At 37.3% G+C, this 19,771-nt stretch overlaps 1 protein-coding gene across 1 annotated transcript in view; it reads left to right on the top strand.

The window, feature by feature from the left end:
• Window positions 1–385: 385 nt before the first annotated feature.
• LOC140148861 (protein phosphatase 1H-like) overlaps window positions 386–19,771 on the top strand; it is a 39,277-nt gene continuing 19,891 nt past the window's right edge. Inside the window, 4 exon segments of the mRNA XM_072170949.1 lie at window positions 386–664; window positions 666–824; window positions 3,423–3,561; window positions 18,437–18,499. Coding sequence (XP_072027050.1) covers window positions 573–664; window positions 666–824; window positions 3,423–3,561; window positions 18,437–18,499 — 453 coding nt within the window. The 5' untranslated portion in view covers window positions 386–572.

The following is a 19,771-nucleotide window of genomic DNA, read 5'->3' as shown; positions in this document are numbered from 1 at the left end:
AAACTTGAGAATATGTTCTTCATTTTAAGTAAATGTCATCATATGTTATTAAGTATAGGCCTACCAAGAAATGAACTCAGCATATAAATTAATTTGTGCCCTCATTGTGGGTTTTAAGACAAAATAAAATAAAGGAAACAAACATCATTCTCCTTTTTACAGTGTCGTTTCTAAAAGCTCATTTTTAAGCCAAAGGTCCTCTCAGTGAATGTGAAATCCAACATTTTTTCTTCATTCACTGCGCCGTCTTTTTTAAAGACATTTCTTGTTTACTGGTGTGCGCCCATAATTCATATCCAAGTGTACTTCCGGGGTCAGCTGGTTTCTCATATCAGCCTGTCCATGATTCCTTTGAAACGCCATTTTCACAACACACCCTGTGAGGCGCAGCTGCCGTATCAATCAAAACAACAATCTGTGCAGACAAATTTTAGTCGTGAGATCATAGAAGATGTCTCACCATAAATCGCGGTTACAGGCGAAATTTTCAACGTTATTTGTGTGCCACCTAATATTATAGATGTAGCATACTGTATTCTTTTCGATTTACGTGCGTTTGAGTCGAGACAACCATGCTGAACCGTTTTCGTCAGGTTGTTTCAAATGTTATTGCTGATAACAACAGTCAGCATCCTCACAACAAGGCTGAGAAAGCCGATTTGGATGATCCGGGGAGGGGGATTGCCTCTTAAATATAAATATAATCGACCTGAGTTTTTGCAACTTACCCACGAAGAAATAGCTATAGCATCGGACTGTTTGATGAGACCTATTCTAGTGCCAAGAGATTTATCGAAATTGCCGTGGTATAGTGGCTACGCAGAGTAAGTAATTTTAAGCTTATTAAAATTAGTTTTTATTTTAATAGCCTTTGCATATTTTGCTTTAAAATGTTCCTTTTACAAATCAAGCATATTATTTTGTGCAAGGTCATATGCACACGTTTGACGAAGCGCTCGTTACAAGAGGACTAACGCAATTATTATTATTATTATTATTATTATTATTATTTACGGCATGATATATAAAGAGCCTTTAGGCCAACAAGGCCCGCCCTCGCTTCATTTTCTGACCCTCACTTGAATTCATTATTGTGATTTTCCAAAAAATACAGATAAAAACTGGTTATATTTGCAAAAAAAATTATGAATATCCTTAAATCAAAATCAAAACATACATTTTGCTGTCAACCTTGCAGACTCTTTTTAATATACTTTTGAATCTCATTTGAGCTAATAATGATCCATCTTCAAGTGAGTGAGCGGCAAATAACAACACATTTTACATGCATGTTGGTATAATGAAAGGCAGAAAAATAATGAATAATGAAAAAGTTACCTCACTTGTTTTCATAAATTATGTGATGGGAAACTCAAATTGAGTAGTGGCCTTACTAAAGGACAAATTAAGCGCTGTACAAAACAAAGCAGGCTTAAAAAATACAAAAAACATTTTTAAAAGAATCAAAACCTTAAAAATACAGTTAGGGTTATAACACGTACTGTAGGCCTACTTTCACAAGGCAGTTATAACATCAGTGCCGACATGCCGTACTATTACGCTGCCTTTCGTATTCGCAGAGGAGGACAATTTCGACCTCCTCGTTTGTTTACAAACAGAGAGGTAGACTAAGGGCCTGTCAAAACTGTTCCGCTTGTCCAATTATTAAGTATCAAAAGGATGGTCCACAATAGAGTGATTCACGCAACATGAATAGGGGATTAAAAAACTGTGAAGTAGGACCATGTGCTTCTTTTGTCCAATTTGGCATCAAGATATCGAATGGAAACAGTTCAGACCCAGAACACGATCATGTCAGAAATTAATATTTTGTTCTGGGTCTGATTATTCGGAGTGTCGGACTATTATAACATGTGACTGTGAGAATAAAACCCTCTAAAGTAAAGAAACGCCGGGGAGGAGACCTTGCTACTTTTATGCGATCACTGATCACCAGCACGTACCTGGACCACGGAAGTAATACAAAATGATCGCGTAAAAGTAGCAAGGTCTCCTCCCCTTCTATGCGCCGACAATCGAACCAATGGGTAAACCGTTAACCATCTTGTTGTCAAGATCGTTGATCTGCAGCCAAACAGCGTGAATGTTTATCACCTGTAAGGCTTTGTGTTTACGCTTGCGTACGCTCGGCGCACAGCACAGCCCACAGAAGTAATAAAAAGTTTAGGCATGGTATTCACACAGGCTATAGGAACTGAGCTAAATAGTTTGATTTATAATTTCAGATAAATTTTCGTCTCAGTGAGTCGATGATGTCAACTCATTGACGTTGAGTTCACTGTTTTGAGCACACAATTTGTGGTGTCTTACCGGTACATGTGTGTGTGTGTATGAATGCCGGGTATGAATGCTAGCTTTTTGAGTATTAAACGCTCACTATTTCAAATTAATGTGCACCCGAATGAAATTCATTCTGAGTCTTTGGTGTTTTGACATACTGTCGTACTAACGATTTTTGGGCAAACTTTCAAAATCTATGAATGAAACTCTATATATGTTCACAAAGTTTTGAGACCTGAATGAAATGAGATATGGCACTAATTAGTGTGATATGACATGGTTTTTATGTACAGCCTGCATGAAAACTTCGTTCTGTGTTTTGACATAGTCGTATCATGATATGTCGCCATTTATGCCACCGTGTAACTGCAGTTGCCTATTGGTGACTTTTGACATACATGTACATGTACTGTCGTATGACTCGTATCACATGAAGTATCATTCAACATACATGTAGATTGTAGGTTGTCAAATTGTGCATGTTTTGGCATACTGTCGTATGAGTTTGCAGATTAATTACTTCTAATAAGTGAATGAATAAAAAGTTTGTATATTATGTTGAGAGCAAAGACAGATAATTATATTATTGATTATATTCCAGCCGGGCCTGTAACTCTGAAAAGTTACAGGCCCGAGTGAAAAGTTACTGACCCAAACTTTTTAGAGTTTTTAAACAGGAAATTAAGCCGGGAGTATGATTCGGGATGAAAGTAATGAAATAGTATACTGCAAGATGTACGGTAGTGCTTTTTATTTTGTTCAGCGTGATCACAAAAAGAGTTCATATCATGACTTGTCTTACGGTCTTCTACACATGAAGCCTGGAGTTACGGAGAACCCGATAGCATACATGTTGAAACCAAAGCATATGTTGAAACCAAAGCATACATGTTCAAACAAAAGCATACATGTTGAACCCAAAGCATGTATACATGTTGAAAACAGACCTGTATCTTTTCATTCTACTGTTTTGGACTTAATTCAATCCAAAAAACATAAACTCTCGAGTCTCGATTACAGTCATGTCAGCTGTGTGAATGATTGCTTCCGAAACACATTGATTACAAAAATCTTACAATGTTTGATTTTAATGTATTTATGCCAATCTCCTTTACTTTTAGAGTTGCTAATGCTGGCAAGAGCAAACATAATGAAGACCAGGCAGCAGCCAGTCATTTTGTACTGAAAGGTCATGTTCAAGAGAAACCTGCAGATGAAATGGACCCAACAGCCTCGCCTGTGCATGTCGAGTCCTCAAATGTAAGTACAAAGTGAAAGTGGTCTCATTTCCAATGGAAATCCTTTGTTTTTCTAGATAGCTTTAAGGGCTGGGGTATGAACGTTTGGGCAGTATTTATTGTGGGACAATAGAGCACATCAGACATATCGAATTGCATTCTGAATACGAAGAATGTCCTTCTGATATCAAATAATTTTGATTTTTGAAATTCGCAATGTAATACATTTTATGGCAAATCATTAAAATTGATATTTTTGATATTTAACAGTACTCAAGTAAACTTTATAAATCTGATGATTTATATTTGAAGTGTATGTAGGTGGGATGAAAAGCCGACGATCAATTGAAAATTTTGACCTTTCGTATTGAAGATATGGATTTTTTTCCCAAAACACAAACAAAAAATAGGTCTTTTGGGACAAAAATCCATAACTTCAATATGAAAGGTCAAAATTTTCAATTGATCGTCGGCTTTTCCTCCCTGCTACATACACTTTAAGAATATATCATTAAATTTATAAAATTTACTTCGAGGACTGTTATATCTCAAAAATGTGAAAAATATCCAATTTTATCAATTTGTCATAAAATTTGTATTATATCGTAAATTTCATAAAATGAAAATTATTTTATATCAGAAAGACATTCTTCGTATTCAGAATGCAATTCGATATGTCTGATGTGCTCTCATGTCCCACAAAAAATACTGTCGAAACGCTCAAAACGCTCATTCCAGTTCCCTTAATAGTGAGCCATATTTCAAAACAAGCTATAGTTTGATCAGCTCATAATCGGCGGGAATTGTTAGGCTTTTATCCCGCTTTTATCACTACGCCGAAAAGTAGACCCCAGGAGTAGACCCATGTTAAGAGTGATATAGTTGATCTATATTGTGCATGTTAAAAAGAAAATAGACAACGTATATCACTTACATTTTAAATAATCCGCGATGTTATAAGGCCCAAGCTGATCAAACTTATACAGTCTATTTGTGGTTGATGGTCACATTTCAAAAGCTTTCAGAAATAGGTTTGGAAGCCTTAGGGGTGAATAAATGTCATTGATCCCAGTGATTATAATTGCATTTTATATTCACATAATTTCACACCCACAATCAGAGAAAAAATTCTTACTGAAAAGAGCTGTACACAGTTTAATATCCCTTGCCAAGCCCACTGGAGGCTCTGCATTTACTGAAGGGAGATTTGTGTAGTTGAGTACCCCTTGCCTCTAGAGGAGGTCCTGGGAATAGTTGGCTGTCCCTTGCATTAACTCACAGCAAACACAATAACCATTTTGGTTTTGGTAAAATGGTTCATTTAAAAAGGTCATGCAAACCTTATTAGAACATTTTGTATGAAAACCTACTACAATATTTTTAAAATGTCAAAAATCAAAATGTTATTGTGAAATGTGTTGTTGCAAATATTGTTTGCCAAATATTTTGTCAAGACTTAAATAACAATAATGATGATGTCTGACACGATAAATTCTTTTTATCTGTCTTTCATTATAAAGAGAGCTGTACGTGCCATATTGTTTCATTTGTTTGTAATAAATGCCCCGAAGGCGTTGCATTCCAAAGGGAGTGCGTTTATTGGAAGTGAATTTTCAGTGAAAAAACTTTAAAATTGGGTTCAATTTCCCGATGGTGCTCCTGTAGAAGGGAGGGATTTACGACTATACTAGTGCTACTACCATGGGAAAATTACATTTTTGTGGTAAATACAACAACATTATACCCGTAAGTACATCATCAAGCAAGAATCTGGTGAAATTCTACCGTAATTAGGCAATGAAATGGATGAACGTTTGAGTCATTTAGGTTTTGTCCATGCAATTTGGCAATCCTCACTGACTGATATTCATGAATGATGCAAGTTTTAAGCTTGCTCACATGATATGGTATGGAAATGTTTGCTTTTTTTGTCAATTTTTCATGGACAAATTGGAGGGGGCCATTTATTAGAGGGGAGAGCATTGTCCCTTGCCTTGCCTTGCCTACTGGAGGCTCTGGAAAGAGCTGTGCATAGCTGGTTGCTCCTTGCCTTGTCTACTGGAGACTCTAAAAAGAGCTGTGCATAGTTGGTTGCCCCTTACCTTGCCTACTGATGACTCTGGAAAGAGCTACTCATAGCTGGCTGCCCCTTACCTTGTCTACTGGAGACTCTGAAAAGAGGTGTGCATATTTGGCTGCCCCTTGCCTTGTCTACTGGAGGCTCTGCAAAGAGGTGTTCGTAGTTGACTGCCCTTGCCTTGTCTACTGGAGACTCTGGAAAGAGCTTTTCATAGTTGTCTGCCCCTTGCCTTGGCTACTGGAGACTCTGGAAAGAGCTTTTCATAGTTGGCTGCCCCTTGCCTTGTCTACTGGAGACTCTGCAAAGAGCTGCTCATAGTTGGCTGCTCCTTGCCTTGTCTACTGGAGACTCTGGAAAGAGTTGCTCATAGTTGGTTGCTCCTTGCCTTGTCTACTGGAGACTCTGGAAAGAGCTGCTCATAGTTGCCTGCTCCTTGCCTTGTCTACTGGAGACTCTAAAAAGAGCTGTGCATAGTTGACTGCCCCTTACCTTGCCTACTGGTGACTCTGGAAAGAGCTGTGCATAGTTTGCTGTGCCTTGCCTACTGGAGGCTCTAAAAAGAGCTGTTCATAGTTGGCTGCCTCATGCCTTGCCTACTGGAGGCTCTGAAAAGAGCTGTGCATAGTTGGTTGCTCCTTGCCTTGTCTACTGGAGACTCTGGAAAGAGCTGTGCATAATTGACTGTCCCTGGCCTTGCCTACTAGAGACTCTGGAAAGAGCTGCTCATAGGTGGCTATCCCTTGCCTTGTCTACTGGAGACTCTTGAAAGAGCTGTACATATTTGACTGCCCCTTGCCTTGCCTACTGGAGGCTCTAAAAAGAGCTGTTCATGGTTGGCTGCCTCATGCCTTGCCTACTGGAGGCTCTGAAAAGAGCTGTGCATAGTTGGTTGCTCCTTGCTTTGTCTACTGGAGGCTCTGAAAAGAGCTGTGCATAGTTGATTGCTCCTTGCTTTGTCTACTGGAGATTCTGAAAAGAGCTGCTCGTAGTTGGTTGCCCCTTGCCTTGTCTACTGGAGACTCTTGAAAGAGCTGCTCATAGTTGACTGGCCCTTGCCTTGTCAACTGGAGACTCTGGAAAGAGCTGTGCATAGTTTGCTGCCCCTTGCATTGCCTACTGGAGGCTCTAAAAAGAGCTGTTCATAGTTAGCTGCCTTATGCCTTGCCTACTGGAGACTCTGAAAAGAGCTGTGCATAGTTGCTTGCTCCTTGCCTTGTCTACTGGAGACTCTGGAAAGAGCTGTGTATAATTGACTGCCCCTTGTCTTGTCTACTGGAGACTCTTGAAAGAGCTGCTCATAGTTGGCTGTCCCTTGCCTTGTCTACTGGACACTCTTGAAAGAGCTGTGCATAGTTTGCTGTCCCTTGCATTGCCTACTGGAGGCTCTAAAAAGAGCTGTTCATAGTTGGCTGCCTTATGCCTTGCCTACTGTAGGCTCTGAAAAGAGCTGTGCATAGTTGGTTGCTCCTTGCCTTGTCTACTGGAGACTCTGGAAAGAGCTGTGTATAATTGACTGCCCCTTGCCTTGTCTACTGGAGACTCTTGAAAAAGCTGCTCATCATTGGCTGTCCCTTGCCTTGTCTACTGGAGGCTCTGGAAAGAGCTGTGCCTAGTTGGCTGCCCCTTACCTTGTCTATGGAGACTCTAGAAAGAGCTGCTCATATTTGGCTGTCCCTTGCCTTGTCTATTGGAGGCTCTGGAAAGAGCTGTGTATAGTTGGTTGCCCCTTGCCTTGTCTACTGGAGACTGTGGAAAGAGCTGCTCATAGTTGGCTGCCCCTTGCCTTGTCTACTGGAGACTCTAGAAAGAGCTGCTCATAGTTGGCTGCCCCTTGCCTTGTCTACTGGAGACTCTAGAAAGAGCTGCTCATAGTTGCCTGCCCCTTGCCTTGTCTACTGGAGACTCTAGAAAGAGCTGTGCATAGTTGGCTGCCCCTTGCCCTGCCTACTTGAGGCTCTGAAGAGAGCTGTGCATAGTTGGTTGCCCCTTGCCTTGTCTACTTGAGGCTCTGAAGAGAGCTGTGCATAGTTGGCTGCCCCTTGCCCTGCCTACTTGAGGCTCTGAAGAGAGCTGTGCATAGTTGGTTGCCCCTTGTCTTGCCTACTGGAGACTCTAGAAATAGCTGCTCATAGTTGGCTGCTTTGCTTGCCTACTTGAGGCTCTGGAAAGAGCTGTACATAGTTGACTGCCCATTGCCTTTCAACTTGGTTTTTTTTTTTGATCCTGTAGGCTCTGGATGTCATATTTGGCAAGTGTTCTTGGCTTCTTCAGAACTTTGAGACACAGTTTGAAGACCGTGTATATTGTGCTCACTGTCCCTTTCTGCACCTGGAAAAGTGCAGCAGTTCTTTGTTTTCCAACTCTGTTTGATGAGGATAGTCTATTCGGTTTCTGTACAGGTTGCCTGGTGTATTTTCCATTTTCCATTTTTGCATTTGAAGTCTTCATTGCCTGTAGGCTTGCCTTCCTCCTAGCTGTTACATGGTAAGAACAGCAAGCTATCTGATGGAAGTAGCTCTACCGTAAAGATGTTGACTTTAATAAGTTTTGGTTTATCTTATGCCGGAGATATGTCAGAACTTTCGTAAGTACTCATACATTTCAATTGGGCTAAATTTCTGTCACTGATTGGGGGAAATGTGTTTGTTTTCAGAATATGATTTATTTTCTCTGGTCTACATGAAAGTATGTATAACGACAGTATCCAGTTATTTTCTGGTTCATTACATTGACCAATGAGCTTCTAGTTCTACAATAAGTATGAATGCCAAAAACAATCAGTTCAACTTACATAAACATTATAACACTACATGGAGTTAGCCAAATAAACTCTCAAACTGGTGTAATAAATCTCTTGTATGGCCTCAGGTTTAGTCACAAAATATTTTGAGCAATCTTCGTCCAGTATAGAGTGGCCCCTATAATGCATCTTGAGTGAAGTTAATTTTCACTGCTTTTGCCAATCCATGTACTTCTAACATGGGATCCTCCGAACTCTATGTTTATATGGAATCATATGGATAATATTGGAGGAGGGGAAGGGTTCTCCTCCTTTAAGGTTAAATACAATTGATTTTCAAGGCTTGAATCCAGAGGGGTGTAAGTTAAGGGTTTTCCGTCGTCACCTGATTCGACTCTACTATTGCGCCTCTTTTCAACGCGTGCGTACTCCGCGTCGTGCTCGGCGTTGCGTTGCAGACATCGCAAAGAACGATGCGTGTTTTGCGTGTCAATGCTATTTTTTTGCGCACCGCGATAACCAGGGCCACAAAATAAAGAAAACAATGTTTGCTGAGCGCAAGAAAAGTGGCCGCTTAAATATAACATGTAGGCCTACAAACCAAATTTTGCCAGCGTGCTTCCACTGATAACGGACCTGAACCCCTCCCCCAAAGTAGGCTTACGACAGTAGGGTCCAATGGTATGAAGTTATAGGCCTACCCAACAAACACAGAATCAAGGTTTTTTTTAACATTAGGCCTAAACGAAAGTGTTGGATAAATTGGTTAATTCGTTTAATAATATTTTGGCCTAAATGTTGGGTAACCACTACCGGTATATTATAGGCCTATTATTAAAGGTTATACGTTTGTAGAACGTTTCATAATGAAACGCACCACACGGCAAGTTTATAATCCAACATTTAAATCTTTAAAGCATTTTGTGTTATTGGGTAAAGACCTAGGCCTACTACGTGCACTGAATTCATAATGCATGCGATATAGACAACACTGGTCATCAAAACTATTCAATTTCAAAAAAATGTGTCATACTTTTACAAAAATAAGCCTAATATCATAGCCTAATAGGCCAAACGTTTTTCTACAGCTATAGGCAACCCAGTGTTTAACTTTGCTTTAATTGAACTGCCTTGTGATATGAATCCACTTCGAGATAATTCCGTATTATATAGTTTTTGTGACCAAAAAGTTTTCCTCTCTCGTAAACGGCACTAAGCATGCTAAGTAGGCCTATGCCTATAATAATTGTAGGCCTATTATAGTCAAACACTTCCGGCCATGGTGTCAAACGCTTCGCTTTAACATGTTTAATAAATCATCTTTTTGGTCGATCGAGTCAGGTGAACATGGTGAAAACTGAAAATTCCTCACTTTGTGTAACTTGCTAACTCTTTGGTCCAATATCTTTGCAGATTGCAGAATGGGAGTCTTTATTACACCCGTTTATGACCAAAATACACCAAATTAGCATGATTAGTAAGAATATTAAGGCATGAAATCTTAATAATCGACATCATTAGAATAATTGTTCCTATTATGGTAACTTCTTAGGTAACTTTTTTTACAGTGAAAACTTTCCTGCGTAAACAGACAATTCCTTTTTGTGGCCATATGCGTAAACTAACGCTTATCCGCATCAGATCGCGTGTATACCAGCGTTGATACGCACTCAAACTATCCATGTACGCAATTAACTACGCATGGTGTCGCATAAAAATGCATTTTTGACCTATTTTGGTCAATTTACGCGAAGACAAGGTCTGGTACCCCCAATTTTTTTTGGCGCGATTTACAGAGCTTTTTATTTTTCATAACATATATAAAATTTAAAAAATTTGATCGATACAATTTATTCTACAACACAAAAGGTTGTCTATTTTGAGAAAATTGCTGATTTTGCCATTTAAGTGTACAGAGATTTTGGAAATGTACACCTCTTTTAAAACGGCTGTAGCTCAAAAGTGAGGTCCGCACCCCATTTTTTTTTACTGATTTATTATCTACACATATTAATGTACATAATATGTCAATTTAAAAAAATTTGATCGAATGGTTTAGTTACGACGGTAAACCCTTAATAATGGAAACAGCCATGCAGAAAAGAATGAACTCGCGCGTACAATAGTGTATCAATCTGAACTAGGGCACGGACAAACCGTGGCTCGTCAGCCATCCTATATGTTGCAGGGATAGGGAGGGGCGACCATGATATGACCATATGGGCTGATGGGGGGGTGATTGTGGGCAACCGCTGCAATTTTCCTTTGGATTTTCTAAATTTTCAATTTTTAAAATTATCCTGGATGATATCTGTCGCAATGCTTCTATAGGCTATAACAGGCCTAGTATGCCTATGCATACCCTGTCCCTGATTATATGCATTATATACAACAATAACTACAAGTCTACAACAATAATAACAAAACCAACAACCAATATTTTGTTAATCTAATTTGTAAAAATATATTCATAGGCCGCGCCTATTTTATAGACTAGTAGGCCTATAGGCCTAAAAATTGCTGAATTATATAATGAAAAAAAAAACGGGCAAAAACAATCAATCGCTGCAGTCAGAAAGAAAGAAACGAACAAGAAAAAAGAAAAAAAAAGGGAGAGAAAGAAAAAATAAACTAAATGGAATGGACCACATAGGGACTCGAACACGTACCAAAATTTTCCAGCTCAAAATTATATAGTAGAGCGTAAGCCCGGCGCGCTAACCGATTGAGCCACTGGGGCACATGAAAATGATTGATCTCAAACTGATACTTTATGGAATAGTGCATTAAGCTCTTATGATAAACAAGCTTGTTACCGCTGTCAAGGTATCGATGGCGAAAAACCTTGTTTTTTGCAAAAGTAGCTTTAATTTTGAGTGAAATTCAAATGGTAAAGTAAGCGACAGACATTTGAGAAATAATGTAGGCAGTTAGAAATCAAATTAACGTTCCACAATCCAGATATCGATAATGTAACAAAACAGTGTTTTGTGGTACAAGATTCTAAAATTGTTCCCAAAAACGGGCTAATAAAATTTAAACGGTACTGTATTTTGTTCTTCCCCATGGCAACATTATTTCTTTGGTCGATTTGTAGTACAATACAAAAAAGAGAAAGTAATCACTCGGCGTGGTTTTATACGGAGCGAACATTTGAAAAAAACTGCATGGAACGCGTTTTTGATCTTTTGAACATGGTGCGTAAAAATGATTTAAACGAAGGATTTTCAAACGGATTCTAAAAATTTGTATAAACACACAAAAACAATGTAAAGATACACCCATGCACCAACATTTGACTCACTGTGATATTTGATTGCTGAGAAAACACGGTTTTAGAGAACAACTTTATACGTTTTTTATACGTTTCTCTGTGTAACCTTAACATTGAAAATTGCTAAGATTGGCTCAGAGGAGTTTCTTGCTGCCTTCCCCTTTATTTTGTTCCCTAATAACATAGTGCATCGGATATATCTCTACTTACACTTCACTGACATTTCAGCCAATACTAAAACATCAATATATATTCCCATGTGTCCAATGTGTGATCAGATTGAGAAAGACAAAACAACATTGATGTTTACTTGTTGGAGTATAGAATGTCTTTATACATTTTTGTTAATCCATGTAGCATATGACAGTGCACTTTGCTTGCTCGAATCAGGGTTTTTCACTCCCTCATTTTAAAAAAATTGCCTGTTTTAAAACATTTCGACTGATGATCAGGATTTTAACTCCAGTATAAAAAGATTGTTTCTTCCAATTTTACCAATGAACCAAAATGTGTGGAAACCTGATTTGACGCTATAAAAACAAACATTCTGTTTTCAAATATTAATGGGCATACTTCCTTGTTCGGATTTATGCAAAATTATGGGTCTTTTTTTTTGGATAAAAGAAGTTAAAGTTAAAAATGTATGAAGCAAAATCACTAAAATGACAAAGCCTGACAAAATATTAAATCAAGTAGTAGAAACCAGGGGCGTAAATCCATTTTTGAAAGTGGGGGGGGGGACACAATGAAAATTATAAGTCATTGATACCCGCGACGTAGGGGGGTGTCTGAGGGGGGATGTGCCCCCCTCAGAAGTAAGAAACTTTTGCAAAATGAAGACCTAATTGAAGCCATTTGGTGGACCATTTTGGCATTATTATTGTGTAAAATTTTAACTTGAAACAGCTGAAAATTTGTGAAATGACGGCCTAATAAGCGATTTGTGGACAAGTCTTCACTAAAACAGAAGCGAAAGCAACCGCTTGTTTATGTATACGCAGGGGGTGTCTGAGGGGGGATGTTCCCCCTGAGAAGTAAGAAACTTTTGCAAAATGAAGACCTAATTGAAGCCATTTGGTGGACCATTTTGGCACTATTATTGTGTAAAATTTTAGCTTGAAACAGCTGAAAAAATGACGGCCTAACTTGTGGACAAGTCTTCACTAAAACAGAAGCGAAAGCGACCACTTGTTTATGTATACGCAGGGGGGATGTTCCGCCCTCAGACGTTGGACAATTTTGCAAAATGAAGGTCCAATTGAAGTCATTTGGTGCATAATTTTTACACTGTTATCATAAAAACAAACAAAAAAGGGACCAAACTCAATTTGCAAAATTTTACTTCAGATTTGAGATTCGGAATTATTACTAAAGCATGCATGGATTGATGTTGAAGTCATCTTTGAGTCCGTCTTAAAACTGAATTTGGTGATAAAATGTGACAGGCCTTGCATATCGACGGGCCCGCAGTACAGGCTTTTGGGCCGAGGACCCACCTTCAAACAATTTGCCCAAAATAATCACAGGCCTATAATATATTATACTTACGATCGACCCGGCTGTGCGGATTTTTAGGTATGGGCAGTGATGGGCCTACTCAATTACGTGCCATCTTCTCTTCTCTTTTTCTCTTCTCTTTTTCTCCCTTTCTCTTCTCTTTTCTCCTTTTCTCCTTTCTCTTCTCTCCTTTCCCTTTTTTTTGGGGGGTGGGGACCAAAATGTGGGGGACATTTGATATTGTGTCCCCCACTTTGAAAAAGTGAGGGGACGTGTCCCCTGTCCCCCACCGATTTACGCCCTTGGTAGAAACTACAGCCAATAAGGTTAGATGTACTCTCTTAAATTACATTTACATTAAAAAAAAACATATTGACCTTTCGCACACAGCCCAACCATATGGGACTTTCAATGTTAGTTGTATTCCTTTTTGAAGAGGAGCACCGCATAGCGGTTTTTTTGTTTGTTTTTTTAAAGTCAATTGTCTGGCCCAATTTTAGGGTAGGTGGGTTACACCAATACAACATTTTTTCTTTTTTGCCTGGTTAGTTTTACACTTCTCTTAAGCACGACTAAGGGCAAAAAGAATATAAAATATCAGTACGGTACTGCAAAAGACAGTAAGCGCAAAAGATAGTAACCGCAACAGTGACTGCGAAAGACGGGTGACCGCTAGTACTTTAAAATAGTAGAAGGAACACAGAGGTGCAAACTTTGTCATTTGGTGATTTATTTGACTGTGATATCAAGTATCAAAGAGAACACAGAAACAGTTTGGTTTAGTAGTAAGTAGATGAAGGCAGACACAGCCCCTAGCTCATAAGCTGGTTGCTCAATTATGAGCTGGATGCCAGCAGTCATTGTATGTATTAGGTCATATCAAAACAATATGAAAGTTAAAGGGACACCCAGATATCACCAGTGGTAATGGAACCGCACTATTTCCACAATTTTCATTATTTACACATTTACAAGTAAAAAAAATGTCATTAAACTTGCGAAGATTTTGAAATCTAAAAATAATGCAGAAAGCGATTTTGTTTTCTAACTCAAACTAGGTCAAAATAAGTTTGGGATGCTCGAAACTTTTGTATGATGTACATTTATGAAATACGCCTAATGGCGCTATGGGTCGAATTTAGGCACAACCTAAAGGTACCCTCCAGTAAAATATCCACCAGCAAATAAGGGCACAGAACCTTAATTCTTGTTTGGGTTTCAGAGGAGGGAGCTCTCTATTCTGAATGCCAAGTACGCCATTAGGTGAATCGTTACTTTATTTTCACTAAACAAGTATTAAGGTATAAGAGGGATGACAGGTGCCACCGTGCCATATTTCCCAGTTTACGCCATTTAACAAAAAACAAAAAAACTACAGTGCACTACTTATAAAAAAATACACTGATGTTATAGAAAATGAGACACAGAAGCAAATAATCACATTTAATATATTTCCATACATGTCTTGTGGTTCTTGAGTTAAGCCCAATAATATATCAAAACAAAAGTTTCAGGCATTTCATAGAATGTTATAGAAAATGAGACACAGAAGCAAATAATCACATTTAATATATTTCCATACATATCAAAACAAAAGTTTCAGGCATTTTCCCCCTCTCAAGAAAACCCTCACAATATTATTACACCCCTTATTTCAAGCCTTGGGATCTCCTTTATGCCCTATATGGAATTTGTACCAATGTTCCTCTTGTGTGGCAGCTCTATTTGTCTCAGTATTTTAGTGCAAACACCACTAGGTCTTATTCCACTCCGACCAACCTTAATCACACAAATTTTCTTCAACAAAACGGTTTTAACATATTTACTGATATTTTACTGGAAAAGAAAAGGACAAAAAATTGAATTAAGGGTGGTCTTAACCCTGGAATTATGGAAACTTTCGGGCTTCATAACTGCTAAATTATTAGTCTAAAGAATATAAAAGTATACATTTTAGACTGGAAATGACTTGCTGAATTCATCTGTGAGGTCAAATTTGGGCCAAAATGCTCATTTTGGAGAAAATTAAAAAACGGGTTTTTGGCCCAAATTTTTTTAGTGCAACGTAACAAAAAATTGTTTGGCCAAAAAATTTTTTATTAATTTTTAAAAACTAGATAAAAATATCTAGGGACCATTTTTTTTCATTTTTTGGTGAATTTTTGGTCAAAATTCAAAAAAATAAAAAAATGGTCCCTAGATATTTTTATCTAGTTTTTAAAAATTAATAAAAACCTGTTTTTGGGATTTTCTCCAAAATGAGCATTTTGGCCCAAATTGGACCTCACAAATGAATTCATCAAGTCATTTCCATTCTAAAAATGTATACTTTTATAATCCTTAGACTAATAATTTAGCAGTTATGAGGCCCGAAAGTTTTCATAATTCCAGGGTTCAGACCAACCTTAAGGTGGCTGTGTACTCTCAGACATGCATGTAGTAAAAGTGCAATAACTTTGTAATTATTCAGCATAAAACATATAAAAGTATACATTTTTATGAAGGCAAGACATCAATAAATCTTAATATAAATACAGATTTGGGGTAAAAACAACAATTTTGAAGAAAATCACAAAAAAGTGAGTTTTTGGCAATATTTGTTAGGTACATCATAACAAAAAAACACTCTTTCAAAAATATTTTATTTTGTTTTTAGCTCAATCTTGAGGCTCCATTCCAAAAACGTTTTTTTTTTTTTTTGATATTGGCCTTATTTTTGAGATATTGACCATATAAGGCATCAAAATGAACTTTTAAAATTCAAAAACGCCTATTTGCACAAAATGATGCCCAAAATCGGAAATAGACCAAAATATAAAAAATGAGAAAACGTTTCTTGAGTCGATCATGCTTTTTACGATGATCATATTTGCTTACCTATAGATGCTGTATTTATTGAGTTATCGTGTACCTAAATCGTCATTTTACCGAGAAAATGAACATTGAAATAATGGCCGTTGAAGTTTAAAGTGGTCACATTTTGCACTTTCATCGAATCTCACAGGAGAATGCGACAGTTTTCGCTTTTGTAACTTATATTACGTGAACATCGGGTAAATCCACAGCCCCTTGAGAAGTTTGAGCGAAATCCATTCATAACTTGATATTTAAATCGGGGAAAGAACTTGAAAAACCCACATTTTATCAGCTAAAACGGAGCCATTTGACCACTAGGTTTTTGTGAAATCAGTGCTTCCGTGGTGTTTCCATAAGATGCGCCACGCATGCAGATAAGCGTCAGCGTATGCGTCAGCGTATTTGTGCGTTAACAAATTGCGCGACACGCAACGCGATGAGTTGTTGCGCGCGTGTACCTTGCTGGTACAACAAAGATTTTCTTTCCTTTTCAATGTCAAACACGAGTGGAATAGTGAAATAAAATCCTTAAAATATTGCAGTTGGAGTTTACAAATCTGGATTTTCATTCCTTGTATTTATAAAAACATAACAAGGTACAAACATATCAAAAAACTCAATTTTGAGAAAGAAACAATGGCTAGAGTACACAGCCGCGTTAACATCGTAAAATTTTAACAACAAAGATGTGAAACAAATTAAATTGAAGTGCATTTTCTCGGACACAAATCGCACCGCATAAAATATAATTCATGTGGCAGCTTAGAGACATATTTTTTGGCCTAAGGCATACATTTGTATAGTTTGTCACCCCCGCATTTGTTAAGATGAAATTTTTATATTTGCAGGTTTCTTGTCGCTGGAGACAAGAATCTTCCTGTATGCAACAAAGCTAAATTCAGAAACCATGATGTACACCAGCAAACGATAGGTCCACCGAACTGATAAACTTATTAAAGTTGCCCAGGTTCATCAAAAAGCATTATGAGTTTATGACCAAACAATTCTTTTTAAAACAGATTATTTTGTATGTATACAAAATGTACAGAATATCCCTGTATATCTCTTTCAAAAACTTTTGAAACAGTCAACTATTATAAAGATTCACACCTTATTTCTTCATAAAGAATGCATGATATACCCGATGATATACGATCAACCTAAACTTGGGTCTCATTTGAATGAGTATAACGTAAACTTCATTATGTTACTACATGTAAAACTGCACATTTTATGTGTGGTATGAGACTGTAGCATCGTTATGATGTGGGCCAACACATTATGTTATGTAATGAAGCAAAAGGAGTCACTTGTAGCACAAAATTGATTTTCATATTTTTTATTTTTTCATTTAACCCCATGAGAACTACCTGCCGGTTGGTCAAAAAGAAGTTTTCATTATAAATTGGACCAATCAGCAACATTGTTAGAATAATTTTACCCTGCAAACAATTGGGGTGAATTATTTGCAAAGCTCCATTCTGATTGGAGGCAATGTTAGATCGGCAAATGGGCTATTCCATTTGAAAACTACACCCCACCCCAAAAAAAAAAAGATTTTGAAACACTTAACTAAACTAAACTCAACAGTTTTCACTATGTAACATTTTTCATCCAAAAACAGTTACAGTGGAAATGATTTTGGAATTCTAAAGCAAATTTCCCCAAAAGGGTCAAATTGTGGACAATTTTTACTAGATTTAAATCATTTTTCACAGTTTTCAGCTGGGTTTTAACATAAAATACCCCAAAATTTCAACCTGCACTTTATTTAGGGATTTTAACTACTTGAGTGTGAAGCACTGCACTCAGTGCACTGATCATATGGTTCAACTGGAATTGAAATGACAGTGTCATCTTCCACAGAGGAGTGTCTAATGGAATACTGTAAAAGTGGACATTTTTGCATCGATTTATTTTCCTCACTTTGCCAATTTTGAACTGTTTCCCTTGTTTTTAAATTTGTGATTCTAAGTTTCCTTACATTGACCTAAACACAAAAGGAATATGTTCGTGCATTGTTATTTTCCGGGTTATTTTCACGGTAGCAGCTTGGAACACGAAAAGCGCGAAAATAAATGTAGCGTGAAAATGTCCACTTTTTAGTAGCCCAATTACCTGTGCTAATATCCTGAAAATCCATCAAAATTGAAATTACAGTTACTGAATGAGTCTTAATAATTTAGGTTTTAATAGTTCTCAGTTCCTGATGAGATATCATTTTCACAATGCTAAAAATAATCAAGGAAAAAAAGATCTGGCCATTTTAGAAAACCATACCTCAAAATTGATTTTGGCGACAAATGACCCATTTTGTGTGATAGCATCCCGTATTACTAAAGAAAAACAGAATGTGTCTTATGGGACTAAGCAGCAGAGAGCTTGCCTGCAGGTTTTTAAAGGATGAACATGAGGAGTAAAATGTCTGTCTGCTCTCTTCATGCTTATAGGCAGGGCCCAACAAATTTTTGCAGTACGAAATCCCGCATGGTGATGTCAAATTTGCGTGTAAGGTAAGATAAACTGTATGTATATGTATCCACTTTGTTTCACGCTCTATAATTCATTAACATTATAACAATTAACAAAATATACAGAAGACATTCGATAGACCTGATGGCTGGAAATGATGCCACCTTTACATTTAGAACAAAATTTATACAAGAATGCAATTTTTTAGACAAATTAACAAGGACTATAATACCAAAAATCAGGAAATACATAATCATAAGCATTCATTATACATTTTACATCAAAATGATAATCAACGCTGCAATTAGATTTGCTCCATAAAATTGTGTCCATGCAATTCACATATATCATGCTGAATTTCAGCAAAATATATCATTTTACTACATGTAGTATTTTAAAAACTACTTTAATATATAACTGCCACTTTGTTCCTGAAAATGAAATGATGGCCATTTTCCACACCATTCCCATTTCTCCCCCATAAATTTGCTTTTTTTTTTTTTTTTCATTCCATTTTCCTCTATTTTTCTGAGCAATTTTTTTAAATGCACAAATCACCAGACCCTGTTCATCGGTAAACTGCGCACATGTGGCTAGATAATATGATTGTACTTTGTTATCATTAGCAAACTACTTTTATTGGATGGATAAATCACCCCCAAGATATCTACCCTACCAAGTCAAAATGCACTATCTGCTTTTCTTCTGTTTAGCAGTTACTGCTTTTTACTTTTGGGGCCGACTGATTACTTTTCTAAATCACCCCTCAAGATATCTGCCTTCATCAAGTAAGAATGTTGTGTCTGCTATTTTCTGTACTTGTAGATATAGGCCGAATGCATTTTACTTTGGAAGCAGATGGATTCAAAAAACCACCTGCGCCATAAGTAAAATGCGGTGTATGCTATGTTATTTACTTGTAGATGTTAGGTTTTACTTTGGAATTTGGAAAAATTTAGACTAACAAAAGCACATGCCTTACAAGGAACAAGTAAAAAAGCAGTAAGATGTTATGTTAGTTTCTTGTAGATACTGTATTTTTACTTTGAAAACAGACTAATTCAAAGAGTAAAATACAGTACCTGCCATGTTATTTACTTGTAGATATTGCATTGTTACTTTCAAAGCAAACTCATTCAGAAGCACCCGTCTGCTAAGTAAAAAACAGTATTAGCTATGTTATTTTCTCGTAGATGCTAGGTTTAGACTAAAGTTGAAAGCAGACTGATTGAAAAAACACCTACCTATCAGTCAGGGTTCAAAATGCTTGTTTGATTACGAAGGCTATTTGAAACAGATTCTACGAAAGTAGC

This window comes from Amphiura filiformis, chromosome 3 (assembly GCF_039555335.1).
Source record: "Amphiura filiformis chromosome 3, Afil_fr2py, whole genome shotgun sequence".
NCBI lineage: Eukaryota > Metazoa > Echinodermata > Ophiuroidea > Amphilepidida > Amphiuridae > Amphiura > Amphiura filiformis.
The sequence above is the reverse complement of the archived record's forward strand: the minus strand, read 5'-3'. Positions and strand labels throughout refer to the sequence as shown.